We start from the raw sequence: 16,991 nt of genomic DNA, 5'->3' as shown, positions 1-16,991 counted from the left end.
TCCTTGGTTAAGGGGGAGTGTAGACAGATGGGGAAGTAGCAGCTTCCATTACTTACTCTTCCCAGGCCGAGTATCATTCTTTCTTATCAGGACAGTGACCCCTGCACTCTTCATGCTGTAAGTGGGGGGAAAATTTTAAAAAAGATCAATTTATCACGGCAAGTCTGATGACCTGAGTCTAGAGGTGATAGAGGGTAAAAAGACTAGCTGTTTAGTAACAGTTAAAAATCTGATGAATTCAGTCACCTTGGAAGCCTGAAAAGGTTGCTTAAGCCTTCCACATTAACAGTGGGTAGTTCTTTTTTAAAAATTAATTCAGACATACTGAGAATTCAACTAGGTCCTTGCTTTGTTTGTCTTGCTAGATTATCAGATAATTTTACATTTTCTGTCAGGGTATTCCTTTTCATGCTGCTAAAATTGAAAAGAGGTAACAGGGGAAAGCAATTAGTAACTCTTCTCTGCTTTTTGTGATTTTTTTTTTCTTCCTCTCTAAGGCTCAGCTTATGTCATAACTATGAGAAAGGTGAAGAAGCTGAACTCAATTCTATGTGTTGTATACATTGTTAGACACTGTAAATGGGAAAATACGACTTCAAACTTCACAGAAGTTCTGGGGGGGGGCAGTTCTTGGTCACCCTACCATTCCCATTTACTAGTAGGTGACTGTTGTCTGAGAGCTCTCATCTGCGTGGCTTGGTTCAAACACGTGCTTCTCCATTGTTCCTTAAGAATACTCAGCTGTCCCAGGCAGCTAGCCTGAAAACTTTCTGTCCAAAGCCTAAGGTCACTAAATTTCAAACATGCCCAATAATGAGATTGTTCTGCAGCTATTGGAACTAATTTTACCTGGCAGTACAATTTTCCTTTCACAAAGACAACAATATTCCAAGTTTAATAAATGATTATAATTGAGCATTGAATTGCTATTCCTTAAACAATCTAGTCCATGTAGAAATAAAGGACAGGAAGGCTCAGTAGTAAATGCCTCTCTCTTTCCTCAAAAGACTGCCTCCTAGTATAGAGGACAGTACTTTAACTACTTAGAAGCCCTCTCCCCCGCCACCACCACCAAAAAAAAACCTTTCTCTAGATTGTGGTCTGCAAGTGATTTGCTATGATCCAAAGGACACAGGACTCAGGGTGAAACTAAATAGCAAATGTCTGATAGATGAATTTTTGGTAATGGCTTTTTTCCTGCTTGCTCACAGCACGTCCTTTCTGTGTAAGATTGCAGTACCTACTTTTCCTTTCTATACCAAGTTCCCTCATTGGTTGTCTCCATTACGGAAAGGACAATGTTGTACCATCTACCTTTCTGTCACTGCCACTACTGTAGCCTTCCAGAAGCCAGATTATGTGTATGTACATGCATATCTATATATACACACACACATTGATTTTATAATGTTTCATAGTTGCTTATAGATTGACTGGATGGATGGATGGATGGATGAACGGATCAAGTTCTATAAGATCAATAGGGAACAAGCTGTAGGTAATTAAGATTCAGGTATATAAGCAAAGTTTAATGTTTAGACCACCACAGAAGTAGAGAGAATGACTTCAAGATGTATTTCTGACTTCAGGGCATAAGCTGTATTTCTTTGCCTTGTTTCATCCCTCGCCTTATCTGTAATGAAGCACAAATGGTTCTAATGGTCAGAAAAGTTTGATAAATCCCCCTAAACCTCAGATGTTAAAATGCTTTTGAATTTAGCTTTAGCTTAGAGAGGCATGGTTCATGTTTGTGCTGGATATAATCACCTCAGTGAATGAAGTATGAAGCTGCAAATATGGCCAGCACTCTTCTGCACAAATGTTCATGGTCCTTTCATGAAACACTTAAGATTTTTAAGGACTTTGATCTTGGTGCTTCTGGAACGCATTCCCAACAGGACTTGGATTTCAGTTTTTGACTTCCTCTGGAGTTCTGATCTCCTATGTTAGCTTATAAGGCTCATTTTCATAAACAATTAGCAGGATGCATGGAGCATCACCTGGAAATAGAATAGACCATATCTTTGGGAGAGCCATGTAGGCTTTGGAATAGGCTACTGACTTCAATACTCTAACTGAAAGGAGACTCCAGTTACACTTCTTAGGGGCCAAGATTATTGGTAGTGGGATTTGGAAAATTCTTCCTGAACCAAGTCAAGTAATGTTGGATTCTTCTTTACTGATGCTTGTTATGTTTCCATTTCTAGAAGACTTTATCATAAAAATAGGCTGTCTTCCATGGGGTCCTGGGTGGCTCAGTTGGTTAGGAGTTCAACTCTTGGTTTCAGCTCAGGTCATGATGTCAGGGTGGTGAGATGGAGCCCTGCTTTGGGCTCCCTGCTCGGCACAGTCTGCTTGAAGTTCTCTCCCTCTCTCTCTGCCCCTCCCCCCATTCATGCACTTGCTTCTTGCACACCAACACCCCCCTGCCAAAAAAAATCAGCATCTGGGCACATGTACTCAGTGCTTGGCACTGTGCTAAGTACTTCACCTGTGTCAATTTATTATATGGTATAGATATTACTCTAAAATTGTATGGATGGGTTAATGGAGTCTTTTTACATAACTTGTCCAAGGTAACAGTAGAAAAAAATGGAGAGTCACTTAGTTCTATTTGACACTAAGACTTATAATTTTATCAGTATACTTTGCCACATCTGTTTTCTCAAAATAAGTTTTCGGGCTTAAGGAGTCTACACACCTTCTAGTGGTTAAGAACTATTTTATAGATTTAAAATAATGCATTTTAAAAATAACCTTTCCCCATGAGTTGCCTAATGGAAGGAGGCTCTGAATTGAATTGTGCCACTAGCTACTAGTTATCCTCATTTACTCCAAATATCTTCTCATTTCCTGGTTTTCCAGTCCTGCATACTTTGCTCTTGCTGTTTTTCCTCAGTAATTTTGTATCCATTGGTATAGTTCAATATCCAGTCTTCCAATAAATGTTTATTAAATGATTCATTTTATACTAGAATGTTCCCAAGAAACATTCATATTTTTTAAGATTTTATTTGAGTTGGAGAGCGTGTGTGCATGTTCATGCTTGCAAAGTAGGTGGGTGGGGGAGGGGCAGAGGGAGAGGAGGAGAGAATCTCTAGCAGAATTCTCATTTAGTGGCAGTCCAGCAGGGACCTCGGTCATGACCTGAGGCAGAAACAAGAGTCATTCACTCAACCAACTGAGCCACCTAGGCACCCCTCTTTTAAGTTTGTCTGGTGTTTTTTTTTTTCATACTTGAAAAGAAATTAGCATTTTGAACTTGGAGAAATCGGAAAGCCATAATGCCTGACCTAATTTGATGATTGTATGATCTGTAGTGTATCAGTTGCCACTCAACCCTTAAGTTAACAGACCATCAGTAATAACACAGAACAGTGGTATTGAGATTTTAATGTGGGTATCGTGAAACTTCATGCTACAACTGCCAGTGTTTTCTTTGGCCCTTAGAGATGTCTACTGTCTGTTAGACTACTCTAATACATCAGTTTGTATAGGAACCCTTGATCTGATTTGGTCTACATAGCCCTGCTAATGTTGTGAATGTGTTTAGGGCATATTTGACATACTATTTGACTAATGGTGATTTTTTAAGTGTGGTGCCAGACTCCTGTGAGATTCAACCATGGTTTTCTTCTTTCCTTTATCCCTCAGATTCTGAAGATGGCCATGGAGAGTGGTAGTGTGTGTACCTGAGAGGAGAACTATCAGTCTGCTTGATTTAATAAAGAAATTAAAAATTAAATACAAAAAGTTAATAGTCAATAGCATTTTGGAACCTTGAGTGTATGAGAGATACTGTTTTAAGCTTTCTCACAACTCTTTTATAGGTTCTCTTATTATAATCATTTTATAGAGGAGTCTACGCGCAAAGATTAAATAACTCCATTCATGTAATTCCCAGATGTTTGGAGTTGGAATTTGTATTCATACCATTTGATAAGAATGTCTCTGAATTACATCATATACTATAGCTATTCTTTATTCTTGATGCTTTCTTTCATTAATGCAAAATAGCTCAATATAGGCATTCCTAAATCCTGAGTTTGATAATTTAGTTTGCAAAATTTCAAAATATCATTGAATGTTTATCGTAGTTGTCAATTATACACTAATGTGGAAAATAATTTTAAAAACTTCTTTGGAAAAAACACCTTACTTCTGTATACATAGAGGTTCAGATTTCAAATAACAATGCTTTTTAAAAGTATTTAAAATTCTACTTCATGTTAATCAGTGCATTGTCATCTTGGGAGGAAAAATAACTTGGGAAGATAGAAGTTCCCTAAACTGACTCCAGGTTGGTTATCTAAACCTGTAACTGAAATAACATTTGCATGTATCCTACTTAAGATAAAGTATATTGGTGTATTCATTAATGGCTATAATATTTCCAACGAACAAAAACATAGGTGATGTTGACCTTGTATGCAATGGATTTTGTTCCTAGAATATGGATTAAAAACAAAAACAAAAATTGCTCAAAACCAGTGAATAACCCCACCTGGTACAGAGCAGATGTACAAACTGGGAAGTATTGTATATGCATCCATTGTCATCTTAGCTAACTCCTTGGTCCTAAAACATTGGGTGGATTTGGCTTTCAGTTATTAAGAAAAAAAAAATCAGATGTTCTTTGTGCTCAGAATAATGAAACTGGGTATTTACCCCGAAGATACAGATGTAGTGAAAAGAAGGGCCATATGTTCATAGCAGCAATGGCCACGGTCACCAAACTGTGGAAAGAGCCAAGATGCCCTTCAACAAACGAATGGATAAAGAAGATATGGTCCATATACACAATGGAATATTACTCAGCCATCAGAAAGGATGAATACCCAGTTTTTACATCCACATGGACAGGATCGGAGATAATGCTGAGTGGAATAAGTAAAGCAGACAAAGTTAATTACATGCTTTTACTTACTTGTGGAACATAAGGAATAACATGGAGGACATTAGGAGAAGGAAAGGAAAAGAGAAATAGGGGAAATTGGAGGGGGAGACAAACCATGAGAGACTGTGGACTCTGAGAAACTGAGGGTTTTGGAAGGGAGAAGGGCAGGGCGATGGGTGAGCCTGGTGGGTAGGTATTAAGGAGGGCAAATATTGCATGGAGCACGGGGTGTGATACATAATCTTGGAACACTGAAAAAATAAATTTTTTTGAAAAAAAGTTCAGAATAGAAGAATGAGCAATTGAGTGGAATCCCTATGTACCGTTACCCTGCATTATAAAACTTCATATAAAGTTGATTCTTAACAATGTTGATCCTAAGCTGTGGTATGTTTATTCCTTATAACTTGGTAGATTTTAGAGTTGTCATAAAAATTATCTTAAACTGAGATTTTAGAATAAACAATTCAGCAAATACCTATTAACCTACCCTATATCCACAGGCACCATGCCAAAAATGGGTTGTCTGTGGGCAGGCTGCAGCAGAACCACCTGGGTCACTTAAAGACAAAAATGTATGCCTAGAATTCTGCCCCAGAGATGCTGATGCAGTAGGTCCGAGGTCATGCCATAGAATCTACGTGTTCTCCTAGATCTCCGTGGTTAGCAATGAGTTTAGAAGAGTAGTTTTCACCTGGGACAACGTTTGACAATGTCTGGAGCTTTTCGTTTTCACAACTGGGAGGGTGTATGTGCTGCTGACATCTAGTAGGTAGAGGCCAAAGATGCTGCTAAATGTCTTCCGGTGCACAAGAAACAAATACCTATGCAGTGTCCAACCTAAAATGTCAATAGTGCCAGTATGGGTCTAGAGGCTACAAAGATCCCTACGAAGTTCATAATTAGGGTGAATAAAAGATACAGAAAATACCCTGTATAAATGAATAAAAAGTCACTAGCTTAAAGAATCAAATACAGAATTTACAAAATTTCTTAAGTTCTTTACCTCAAGATTATTGGTTGAGGTATGACCTCAACCAATATGGTATGACTAGAGACCTTCTAGTTTGTGAAATTTTGAATGATCTGAAATTGATAGGATATCTGTAATGGGAGTTACCTGGATAGATTATGCCTATACTTGAAAAAATTTAAAAATTTTCTCCTGAAATGTTAATAAGGATAACAAATATAACATATATATAATATATATAATTATATAATAATATATAATACAACATAATATATATATAATATATATAACAAATATAACAAAAATAACAAATTATTTTTTAAAATACTGGTAATGAAGCAAAAATAGGACTTTTTCCAGAAGTGCCATTCAAACAAGAGAAGTAAATTAAAATCAAAGAAGAATTCACATGATATTCATGGTCTTGTCCCTTTTTTGTCCTCATTTTTCTTTTACACATTCTTTCCTAGTTTTAGATCATCCCTAGAGATCAGATACTCACAAGCTTATGTACAATAAATTACTGGAAGTTATTTTGGTTGCTGTCAGTGCAACCAAATTGAATTAATAATGAAACCAATTAAATCTTCAGATACCCCCACTGGCAACCTTAAACGTTTAATTTCCAGAGAGAAATAAGGTTAGCGGTGTTGAACACCTTTTCCAATCACAGTGTTAACCAAATTTTCAGACATTGGGGGATTCTGCTATTTTGTTGAAGTACAAGCAACAGACTGATTTAATCAAAATAATAACAAAGGAATTCATTTTTTTTTTTAAAGCGGTCTCCTGTGTCTCTGATGATAACCAGTCGGCAGAAATGATGGAATGCCTCAAGCAGACAAATGGCATGCCTCCCCTTGTACAAGAATGCACAGTCCCGTGTCGAGATGACTGCACCTTCACGGTTTGGTCCAAGTTTACTCCCTGCTCCACAAATTGTGAAACAACCCGAAGTCGACGGCGACAGCTTACAGGTAGGGTATACCTTTCATTTCTTAGCTTCAGACAGGGATGCACTTCTGAACCTGCAAAAGAGAATGAAAACTCCAGGAATACTAGAAATTATATAGGGTCTCTCCTTTTCTCAGCCCTTGATAGACTTTAGAGTGGTCACAAAAATTATCCTTCCTGATGCTATGCATCTAATGCACCTATGCCTGGCACATAATATGTACTAAATTAATACTTGTGAAATGAATGGTGTGAACCATTCTACAGCTGTGAAGTTCCTCTCTATATGGCTTTATAACCTTTACAGTGGTAAATGGCAACATAGCCACCTGCTACTTTGGAGTAGTTAATGGCAAAATTTCTGGTATGTGGTCATGCCAGGATCTTGGCAGGGCTGAAAGCAGTGACTGATGTGTAAAATGCCTCAATAGGCAGATCTAATCTAGATCATTCTCTTTTGTCATTACTTTATAAACAATTTGACATTTTAGAATTTTAGTTGTAAGATATAAGTCAAATTATATATGTAGGTTCTGCTTTTGTGGTCTTTTTGGCTCTGTTTACATCCATGCAATTTAATGGATATAAAAGCAATTAATAGTTGAATGAAGGTGCTGGGGCAATTTTTGCCTATAATGTACAAATAATTGATGCAGTATAGTATATTGTATTTCTTGGCTAGATAAATATCCCACAGTTTCTTTTAGTTGTATTTGAATATGCAGAAAACTTAATTTAGGTAATAAAGGCCCAAAGGAAAAATGCCAAAATAATCATTGGGATAATATAATTGTTGTTGACATTGAAGAATTAAGCACAGAAGACCATTTGTTATTATAAGAAGTTCAAGAGCTAATTCTCTCGGTTTCAAATTCCCCTTGTTTGAATGTATGGCTCACAAGATTATGTTTTAAATTTAACTCTAATGGATTTACTTAATCGATGAGAGCCTGTAACGGGGTTTCTACACACAAATCAGAAGCCCATTCATGAGTAGGTAAACTCTATAATCAAATAGAAACAAAAAATATGCTGTACTTTGTGTTCTCTTCTACAAAAATCTATGAATACATAACTTTGTGCAACACTGCTTGTGTTTCTAAGAAGAAAAAAGTTCTTCTAGGGAATATAACGGGGTGGAATGTGTTTGACAGGAGTAATTTCAAGTTCACCAGCAACAGTAAAACTTGGTGTGCACGTTCATGTGTGAGGCTTCAGAAGCCATCATCCTGGCAATTCTCCATCTTTGGGATGAGAATATCCTTTAGAGGGAAAACAAGGTTTTAATTACTGGCCAGCTTTCCGTTCTTGAGTATACTAATAGTATTTTATACCTGCAAGTTGACAATGGGAATATAGAAGAACCTAAGATATTTATTGAACTAGTACAGTTTATTTTGAACTGTCAAAACTAAGTAAGCATTTGGCTTATTTAAAATACACTTTTTACATAAATATTGAAAGAACCAAAAAAAAAAAAAAAAGTTTTGGGGCGCCTGGGTGGCTCAGTGGTTAAGCCACTGCCTTCAGCTCAGGTCATGATCTCAGGGTCCTCGGATCAAGCCCCGCATCGGGCTCTCTGCTCAGCGGGGAGCCTGCTTCCTCCTCTCTCTCTGCCTGCCTCTCTGCCTGCTTGTGATCTCTCTCTGTCAAATAAATAAATTAAAAAAAAAAAAAAAGAAAGAACCATTGTACATTTTTCTCCAAACTCTATCCCAAGAATTACTCCTACTAAAAAAAAATTACTTAGAATTTTTCTAAATTATTGGTTATGCTTTTTGCTGGGTAATTGATCTGTGTGTCTTCATGTCTTGGAGACACCAACTGGTCAATTTCATGGAACGCATGAGATGTGGGGTGGGGGGAAACAACAATTCTGTACACTGAGTGTGCAGTAGGCAGGGGAAATTTTTTACTTAAGACATTTTTATTGTTGTGGTACTATGTATTTCACTCTCTCACATGTAGTTTGGTGGTAAACTCAATCTCTTACATGAATGGTAGTAAAAGGTGGACTTAGACCATAAAACTGTGATTCTCTTTAATACAGACACATAAAGAAGCATGTAGACAAAAATACAAGCTACTCCATGGAATAAAGGACCATCTAGAGTTTTTCTCTTTTCCATTTTTAACGTGAAACTTCAGTTCAGTATCTGGATGTCTTGAGTGTTGTACCTAACCTATATCATCACAGGTTTTGGATTGAATGGTAATTATAGCAGTTGTTTATAAGTGCTGAAAATAATCTATTGCTAGATTGGTTTAGGTTATTAATATGCAAAATAACTGGATAAATAAAACATATTTAATAAAACATATTTAATAGTTCTATGTTATTGAAACAAAAGTAATAAATTTCCATCTCACTTAAGGGGGGGAATGTCTTTACAATTATATTAGGGATTGGTTTTCTTTTTCTTTTCTTTCTTTTTTTTTTTTTCATTAAAGATTTTATTTATATATTTGACAGAGATCACAGGTAGGCAGAGAGGCAGTCAGAGAGAGAGGAAGGGAAGCAGGCTCCCTGCCGAGCAGAGAGCCTGATGCGAGACTTGATCCCAGGACTCTGGGATCATGACCTGAGCCAAAGGCTGAGGCTTTAACCCAGTGAGCCACTCAGGTGCCCCATCTTTTTTTTTTTTTTTGCTATTGTTGTTGTTTTTGTGTGTGTGTGTTTGTTAACTTGTGTTTTAGTAGTAAAGTAGTTCTTGATCCAAAGATTTATACTGATTTTCTTTTTCTTTTACTATGTTATCAAAGTAAAGAACCACTAATAATTTGTTTCTTGAGAACCATTTCTGTATTAACATACTCAAATCCATCCTCAAACAGTGATGTCCTCTATTTAAGGTTATCCCAAATACAGAGAGTGCATATATTCATACAGAATACTTGTTCTGCCAGCAACTTTTGGTTGCCATATAGACGAATATTTTTCTTCCTCCTCTTTCTTGCTCTCACTTACTCCTTTTGTCTTCCTTTTTCCCCCTACCCCAATCTTTAAAATCTCCTTTGTTAATGAACATTTTTCTTGACCACTTATGCATGCTATGCCTTAGGAATACTACTAGGGAATAGACATGATCCTAATTTAAGAGTTTATAGTATAATGGAAGATAGAGATTTTATTACAATTAAAACACCATATAGAATTTCTGACAAAAGCTGTTGTATTAGTGCTACATTAAATTCTTATTGCTGTAACAAATTACCACAAATTTAGTGGCTTTAAAATAACACAAATATATGATCTCCTAGTTCTGTAGGTCTAAAACAAACTTCAGTTTCACAAGACTGAAAACAAGATGTTGGTAGAACTGTACGACTTTCTGGAGGCTCTAGGGGAAAATGTATTTTTTTTTTTCCTTCCCCCTAGCTTCTAGAGGCTTTCCATATTCCTTGGCTAATGACTCTTCTTCCATCTTGAAGTTCAGTAACATTACGTGTGACTATCTCTTAGGAAAGGTTTTCTAATTTTAAGACCTGTGATTAGGTTGTACCTACCCAGATAATCCAGAATAATCTCCTCTCAAAGCCCATAATCCCAGTCACATATACAAAGTCCATTTTGCCATCTAAGGTAGCATAATTACAAATTCCAAAAACCGGGGAGCGAACATACTTGGAAAGGCAGTTTGTGATAGGCAGAATAAGGACAGTACAGAAGAGTACCTTTTACATACCTGAGATGAAGAGTCTCAAGAATGGCTTTCTGGCAAGGGTAATGTATTAGTTTGGACTTCAAGGACAAGTAGACATTAACTAGACCATGGAGGGAGGTTGGAACTTAAGATAGCTTTTGGCGTAAGAAATGCAAAGGCCAGTAGGGAGAGGGTGGTTGTGTTACAGACACTGGGGAGGGTATGTGGTATGGTGAGTGCTGTGAGATGTGTAAGCATGACGGTTCACAGACCTATACGCCTGGGGCAAATAATACATTATGGTAATAAAAATAATTAAAAAATGCAAAGGCCAGAAACCAATGAGTAATCTCTAGGAACTGAAAGATGTGCAGTATGTCTAGCTTGTAACATGCCCGAGGCAGAATGACACAACTTAGACAGGAGGCAGGTCCTAATGGTCTCGGTACCGCAGAGCCTTGATGACCATAGCAGAGGGTCTAGACTTCATTCTATGAAATATGGTAAGTCAATGAGGAGTTTTAAGTAGATAAATGATGTGATCGAATTTCCATCTTTGTGAGCTGCTTCTAGTTGCAGTGTGGGCAGAAGACTGGGGGAATATAAAGTACAATGGCTATAAAATACTGGAAGAAGGTGTTGCAGGGATTTAAGAGATTTGGAGATGGGCTACATATGGGTGGTATTGGTCAGAATGGAAACAAGGACTGATTCAAGAGATAGTCATTTAAAATGATAGATCTTTGTCATTAGATAGATGCAGATAGTATAATAGAATTCAAACGTGGCATTTTAGATTTTGACTTGGTCTTCTTGATATAATTGGGAAATGAAGATGAAGAAAGCAAGGCCCAGGTGTGAAGAGGTTAAGTATGAATTTTTCCAGGTTGAGTTTGATAGGCCATTTAGGTTCTAGTCTGTGGCTCAGAAGCTTGAGCTAGAAATCTAGAATGGAGGTAATAAGAATTTAAGAGATACAGAGGGTCCTTTAAACTTGTGAGTGAAGATGACGGATCAGAAAAGAAGAGAACCTAGGGCAGTGCCCTGAGAAGGCCTATCAGGTAAGAGATGTAGAGAAGGGAAATAATGTAACAAATAAATGTGATTCTCCCAGAGGGATTGCGGGGGTGAGGTAAGGTACAAGGTACAATGGAATTTGGGAAGACTATTTCAACAGTGATGGTGTTATCAATCAACATTCTGAACAATCATTGAATGATTAAACCTGAAGGGTAACGTAGAGAGACATTCCAGGGCTTCATTTGTTTTATTACTTTGTCAGTAGTAAGTAGAGTGTCAAGAAATAGGTGGGCTCTGAATCCAGGCTTAAATGAGTTGAGAAGAGAATAGAAATTGTAGAGATGGAGATATTTAAGAAGCGCCAGAGACTTCAATATGTTGGGTTTTGGTAGGAAGAAACCAGTCACCACACATAGACCTATCTTTCAACCAGTAAATTCTCACCGCCATAAAGACTGTGTTTCTCAAACATTTTCTCATTAAGTGCTCCTAATGGTAAAGGCAAGTGAATACATCCTCCCAGAGAGAGAGAGTGGCATGGCTGAAGCTCCAGCAACATCTTTCAGACCCTGCAGGAATCATTATTTATTATGACCATAAGCAACATGTCAGACCATAGAGCCAGTCATCCAGGCAACAACTATAAAATTGTGTATAAGTTCTTTGACAATGAGATAATATCCCATGCATCAGCTTGAATCAAGCTTTTCTAAAGCCCCTATAAACACTGGGAATAAGACCAATAAAGCAGCCTACTTCATATTTTTTTATAACCAGCCAAGACTCTAGCTGATGACTTATTAATGATGAAACAAAATATAATCAGATCTATTAGAAAACGTTTAGGAATCTAGCAGAAGTGTGTTGGCAGGAAAGTTGAATCAAGTTACATGCGGACTTGAAATCCCATTAAATGTGATTATCAAGTACTCAGCAATGGGAAATGATTCTGCATTCTCATTACTCAAAGACAGGTTCACAGCTAAAAGCTCCATCAAAGTCAATTGGTTAAGGTAAAGTCATCTTCTAGAATACTTAGGTTAAAAAAGTCTTTCAAAGTGGAAGTCATAACTTTTTCTCAGATTAAATTGCCCAACATTATTTGACCATTTATTTCCTTCTATTGTGTCAGCATTTGTGAGCTGCCTGATGGCAAGGACCAAAATAAGTTCAACTTTGTCACTCTCACCCCGAGTGGCACCTAGCCTCACTCCAGGGCCATTGGATGAGATATCATTTTGTTCTTTGAATAAATAAACTGTTTCCAAAAATGCACATCAAAATGACAGGATGTTACTATTTCCAGTGTTTTGTTGGTTTCCCTGGAAACCATTAATTTTCAGGAAAACAAAGTAATCTGTTTGCTCTTACCAACAAGTTATAGAGAAAATCATATAAACAAAAACTTTCCAGCTGTTGAGTCACTGTAGCACACAGCTTTTAGTTTCTTTTTTTTTTTTGCCACTATCCAATATAAACCATTTTAAAATTTTTTCCAAATTATCTTTATTATTATTATTTTATTTTGTTTGACAGAGTATATGAGCCGGGGGAGCACTAAGCAGAGGGAAAGGGAGAAGCAGGCTTCTTGCTGAGCAAGGAGCCTGATGTGGGGCTTGATCCCAGCCAAAGGCAGATGTTTAACAGACTGAGTCACCCAGGCGCCCCTCAAACTAACTTTAATTTCACAGTTGCTTTGAGAATTGTTTCCATTGTGCTAGGATTTGCTTTCAAGGAAAAAAAAAGGGGGGGGGCGTTGTGGAGAAGGGCAGGGGAAGGCCATATTTTATTTGATGTTTAGTAAATAAACATTAGTAAAGACAATAATGTGACTTTCAACAAAACAGATTGGAAATTAATATATCAATGTTTTGTTTTATTTTGTTTTTGAAACAGGGAAAAGCAGGAAGAAAGAGAAATGCCAGGACTCTGACCTGTACCCTCTCATAGAAACAGAACTGTGCCCTTGTGATGTATTTATATCTCAGCCTTATGGAAACTGGTCAGATTGCATTCTTCCAGAAGGCAGAAGGGAGTCTCAACGAGGATATCGGGTACAAGGAGACAGCAAAGAATGTGGAAAAGGCCTGCGCTTTCGAGCAATAGGCTGCTCTGATAAAAACGGAAGACCTGTTGACCCCTCCCACTGCAGCAGCTCTGGTAAGGAAATGGATGAGGAGGAACATAAGGAGATGGGAACATACACATATAGCCCAGGAGGTGTTTCCAAGTCTAGAATTAGTAGCTTTGTTCTATAATATTTCTTTCAGTTTTCCTTTGTTAATAACACACTGCCTTTCATAAAATATAGGCATTTGGAATATATGTGTCCATATTTTACTGATTATTTGGAATGTGATTATTTTGGATCTTTGACTCTCCTAACTCTATACTCTACCATTGACCACTTAGTTAACTGTGGATGAGTGCAGTTGCTTTACTTCATTAGAAAAGCCGTATTTAATACAAAATATATTTTGTGGTGGTCTTTGGTGCTCTGATCATACACATAGAAAGCATCAGGCCTTGGATTTCTTCTAAGGTAGTTGACAAATTGCCAATGGAAACATTGACTTAAAATGTTTTGCAATGCACTATATAAGTATACCCAAACTAATAGAATAAAACTGTAGAAAAAAGCCATCGCGGAGAATTTTGTGAGCTGTTAATCAAGAAGACTGCGCTTTTTGAACCTTGGGAGAATTTGAAAGAGGGGTGAATGGAGAAAAGAATGAGACTCAATCTAGTCGGGATGAAGGTTGATAGGGGATGCTGAGATTAGTGATTACAATGGAACATAATGAATTTCAAACTCTAGTTTGTAACTTATTTTTTTTTTTTGTAAGACTAAAATGGTAAGGAATTTTACAGAGCATATGAAAGAATTCATGTTTGGCAAACTCTAGGAGGAAAAAAGATTTGGTCTCTATCATCAAAGTATTTGTTTTAATAAGCTTTCTCAATAATAATTATGGTGAGTTGAATTCATTTGTTATAGAAGTCAGGTAAATGACAGTTTGTCTTCATAGTCAATGAATTAACTGTTCAAGATCTGCCTGTATCATCTTGTGAACACACCCTAAGGCTTAATAACCCTTTAATTGGTGATATCATTGGCTCTGCTTCCTTGGTTACTCTATAAAATTTTCTTCAGTAGCTTGACTCAGAGAAACATTATACACACCAGAAGCAAGCTGTGGACCCATTTTATAGAAGCCAAAACTGGTTGACTTTAATTTTTGTTTTTGGTTTTTATATATGTTATTGGTTCATTTTCCAAAACTAGATTTTCCTTTTTCCAATTGAAATATATTTGACTTCCAATGTGTAAATTTAAGGTTACAGTATGTCAGTTTAATTATTCATATGGCAGTGATTGGCACTGTCGTGATAATTAGCATCACTATCACATTATAGAGTTATTTCTTAGTGGTTGGAATAATTAAGTACCAGTCGTTTAGCAAGTTTGATTATAATACAAAATTGGTGTGTGTATTCACTATACCGTGCATCAAATCTCTAGTACTTATGAACTACTCATTATAAATTTAAACAGTTTGATAATATCTGTCCTAACCGCTCCACCCCATCCCTTATCTCCTGGTAACCACCATTCTACTGTTTTTACAAATTTGACTTCTTTAAATTCCACATATAAGTGATGACCTACAGTACATGCCTTTCTTTAACTTACCTTACTTGCTATAATGTCCTCAGGGTCTATCCACATTGTCATAAATGGTAGGATATCATTCCTTTGGCCAAATGTTTCATTTTTTAATACGAGATATATTTTATCAAATATAGATTGCATCTTCTTTTATCCATTCATCTGTTGATGGGCACTTAAGTTTTTTCCATATTTTGGCTATTGTGAAAAATGTTGCAATGAACATGGGAGTATATATATTTCTTGGGTACTCTATTTTCATTTCCTTTGGGTATATACCCAGCTGTGAGATTGTTGTATCCCATAGTGGATTGGTTAATTTTTGAGTAACTTTAATATTGTTTAACATAGTGGTTGAGGAAATGTACATTCCCACAACAGTGTACAAGAGTTCCCTTTTCTTCACATCCTCCTCAACACCCATTATTTCTTTTCTTAATTAAAAGCATTCTAATGGTTATGGTGTTATTTCACCATGGTTTTGAGTTGCATTTGCCTGATGGTTAGTTATGTTGAGCATCTTTTCCTGTACCTCTTGGCCATTTGGATGTCTTTGGGAAATTATCTGTTTCTCTTCCTATTTCATAGTTAGATTGAAAATGTTCTTTATATATTTTGGGTATTAACCTGCTATCAGATACATGGTTGGCAAAAAATTTCTCTCATTAGCTCTGTCGCCATTTCATTTTGTTGATTGTTTCCTTTGCTATGCAGAAGCTTAAGTTTGATGTAGTCCTATTTTGTTTTGTTTTGTTTGCTCTGGTGACCTGTGAAAAACATTACCAAAAACAGCGTTAAAGAGCTTCTTTACCACATTTTTTTCTAGGACATTTCTGGTATCAGGTTTTTTATTTAAGGCTTTGATCTATTTTGAGTTAATTTTTGGAGTGCTGTAAAACAGGGGTCTAATTTTATTGTTTTGCATTGTTCTCCCAATACCATTTGAAGAGACCATTTCCCCATCAGGTTTTATTTCTTCTCGTATCAAGTATTAGTTCACTGAAAATGCATGTTTGTTTGTTTGTTTATTGTTAATTATGTATGTCACATTACAGTACATCCTTAGTTTTTGATGTAATGTTCCATGATTCATTATTTGCATATAACAAACACCCAGTGCTCCATGCAATACATGCCCTCCTTAATACCCATCACTGGGCTCACCCATCCCCCCATCCTCCTCCCTTCTGAAACCCTCAGTTTGTTTCCTGGAGTCCATAGTCTCTAATGGTTGTCTCTGATTTCCCTCCTTCACTTTCCCCTTACTTCTCCTAATGTCCTCCATGCTATTCTTATGTTCCACAAATAAGTGAAACCATACGATTATTGTTTCTGTTTGATTTTTCATTTAGCATAATCTCCTCCAGTTCCATCCATATTGACGTAAATATTGGGTATTCATTCTTTCTGATGGCTGAGTAATATTCCATTGTATATATGGACTATATCCATTTATCCGTTGAAGGACGTCTCAGCTCAAAGCAGGAAAGAATATGCAGTGGAAAAGTCTTTACAATAAATGTTGCTGGGAAAATTGGACAGCTATATACAGAAAAATGAAACTCAACCATTCTTTTAAACCATTCACAAAGATAAACTCTAAATAGGTGAAAGACCTGTGAGATAGGAATCCATCAAAATTCTTGAGGAAAAAATGCATGGATTTATTCTGAGCTCCTAATTCTGTTTCATTGATCTGTGTTTCATTTTTATGCCAATAATAATTCTGTTTTTATTCCAATAACTTTGTAGTATAATTTAAAATCAAGAAATGTGACATTCCCATATTTGTTCTTCCTTAGGAATGCTTTGGCTATTTGAGGTCCTTGGTAG

At 36.6% G+C, this 16,991-nt stretch overlaps 1 protein-coding gene across 1 annotated transcript in view; it reads left to right on the top strand.

Annotated features, from left to right (window-relative positions):
• The first annotated feature begins 6,659 nt into the window (after positions 1-6,659).
• Positions 6,660-16,991, top strand: part of LOC122902696 (thrombospondin type-1 domain-containing protein 7B-like) — a 60,018-nt gene continuing 49,686 nt past the window's right edge. The window contains exons 1-2 of the mRNA XM_044242561.1: positions 6,660-6,847; positions 13,385-13,648. Coding sequence (XP_044098496.1) covers positions 6,691-6,847; positions 13,385-13,648 — 421 coding nt within the window. The 5' untranslated portion in view covers positions 6,660-6,690. The remainder of the gene's footprint in view (positions 6,848-13,384; positions 13,649-16,991) is intronic.

This window comes from Neovison vison, chromosome 3 (genome assembly GCF_020171115.1).
Source record: "Neovison vison isolate M4711 chromosome 3, ASM_NN_V1, whole genome shotgun sequence".
In the NCBI taxonomy this organism is placed as follows: domain Eukaryota; kingdom Metazoa; phylum Chordata; class Mammalia; order Carnivora; family Mustelidae; genus Neogale; species Neogale vison.
The sequence above is the reverse complement of the archived record's forward strand: the minus strand, read 5'-3'. Positions and strand labels throughout refer to the sequence as shown.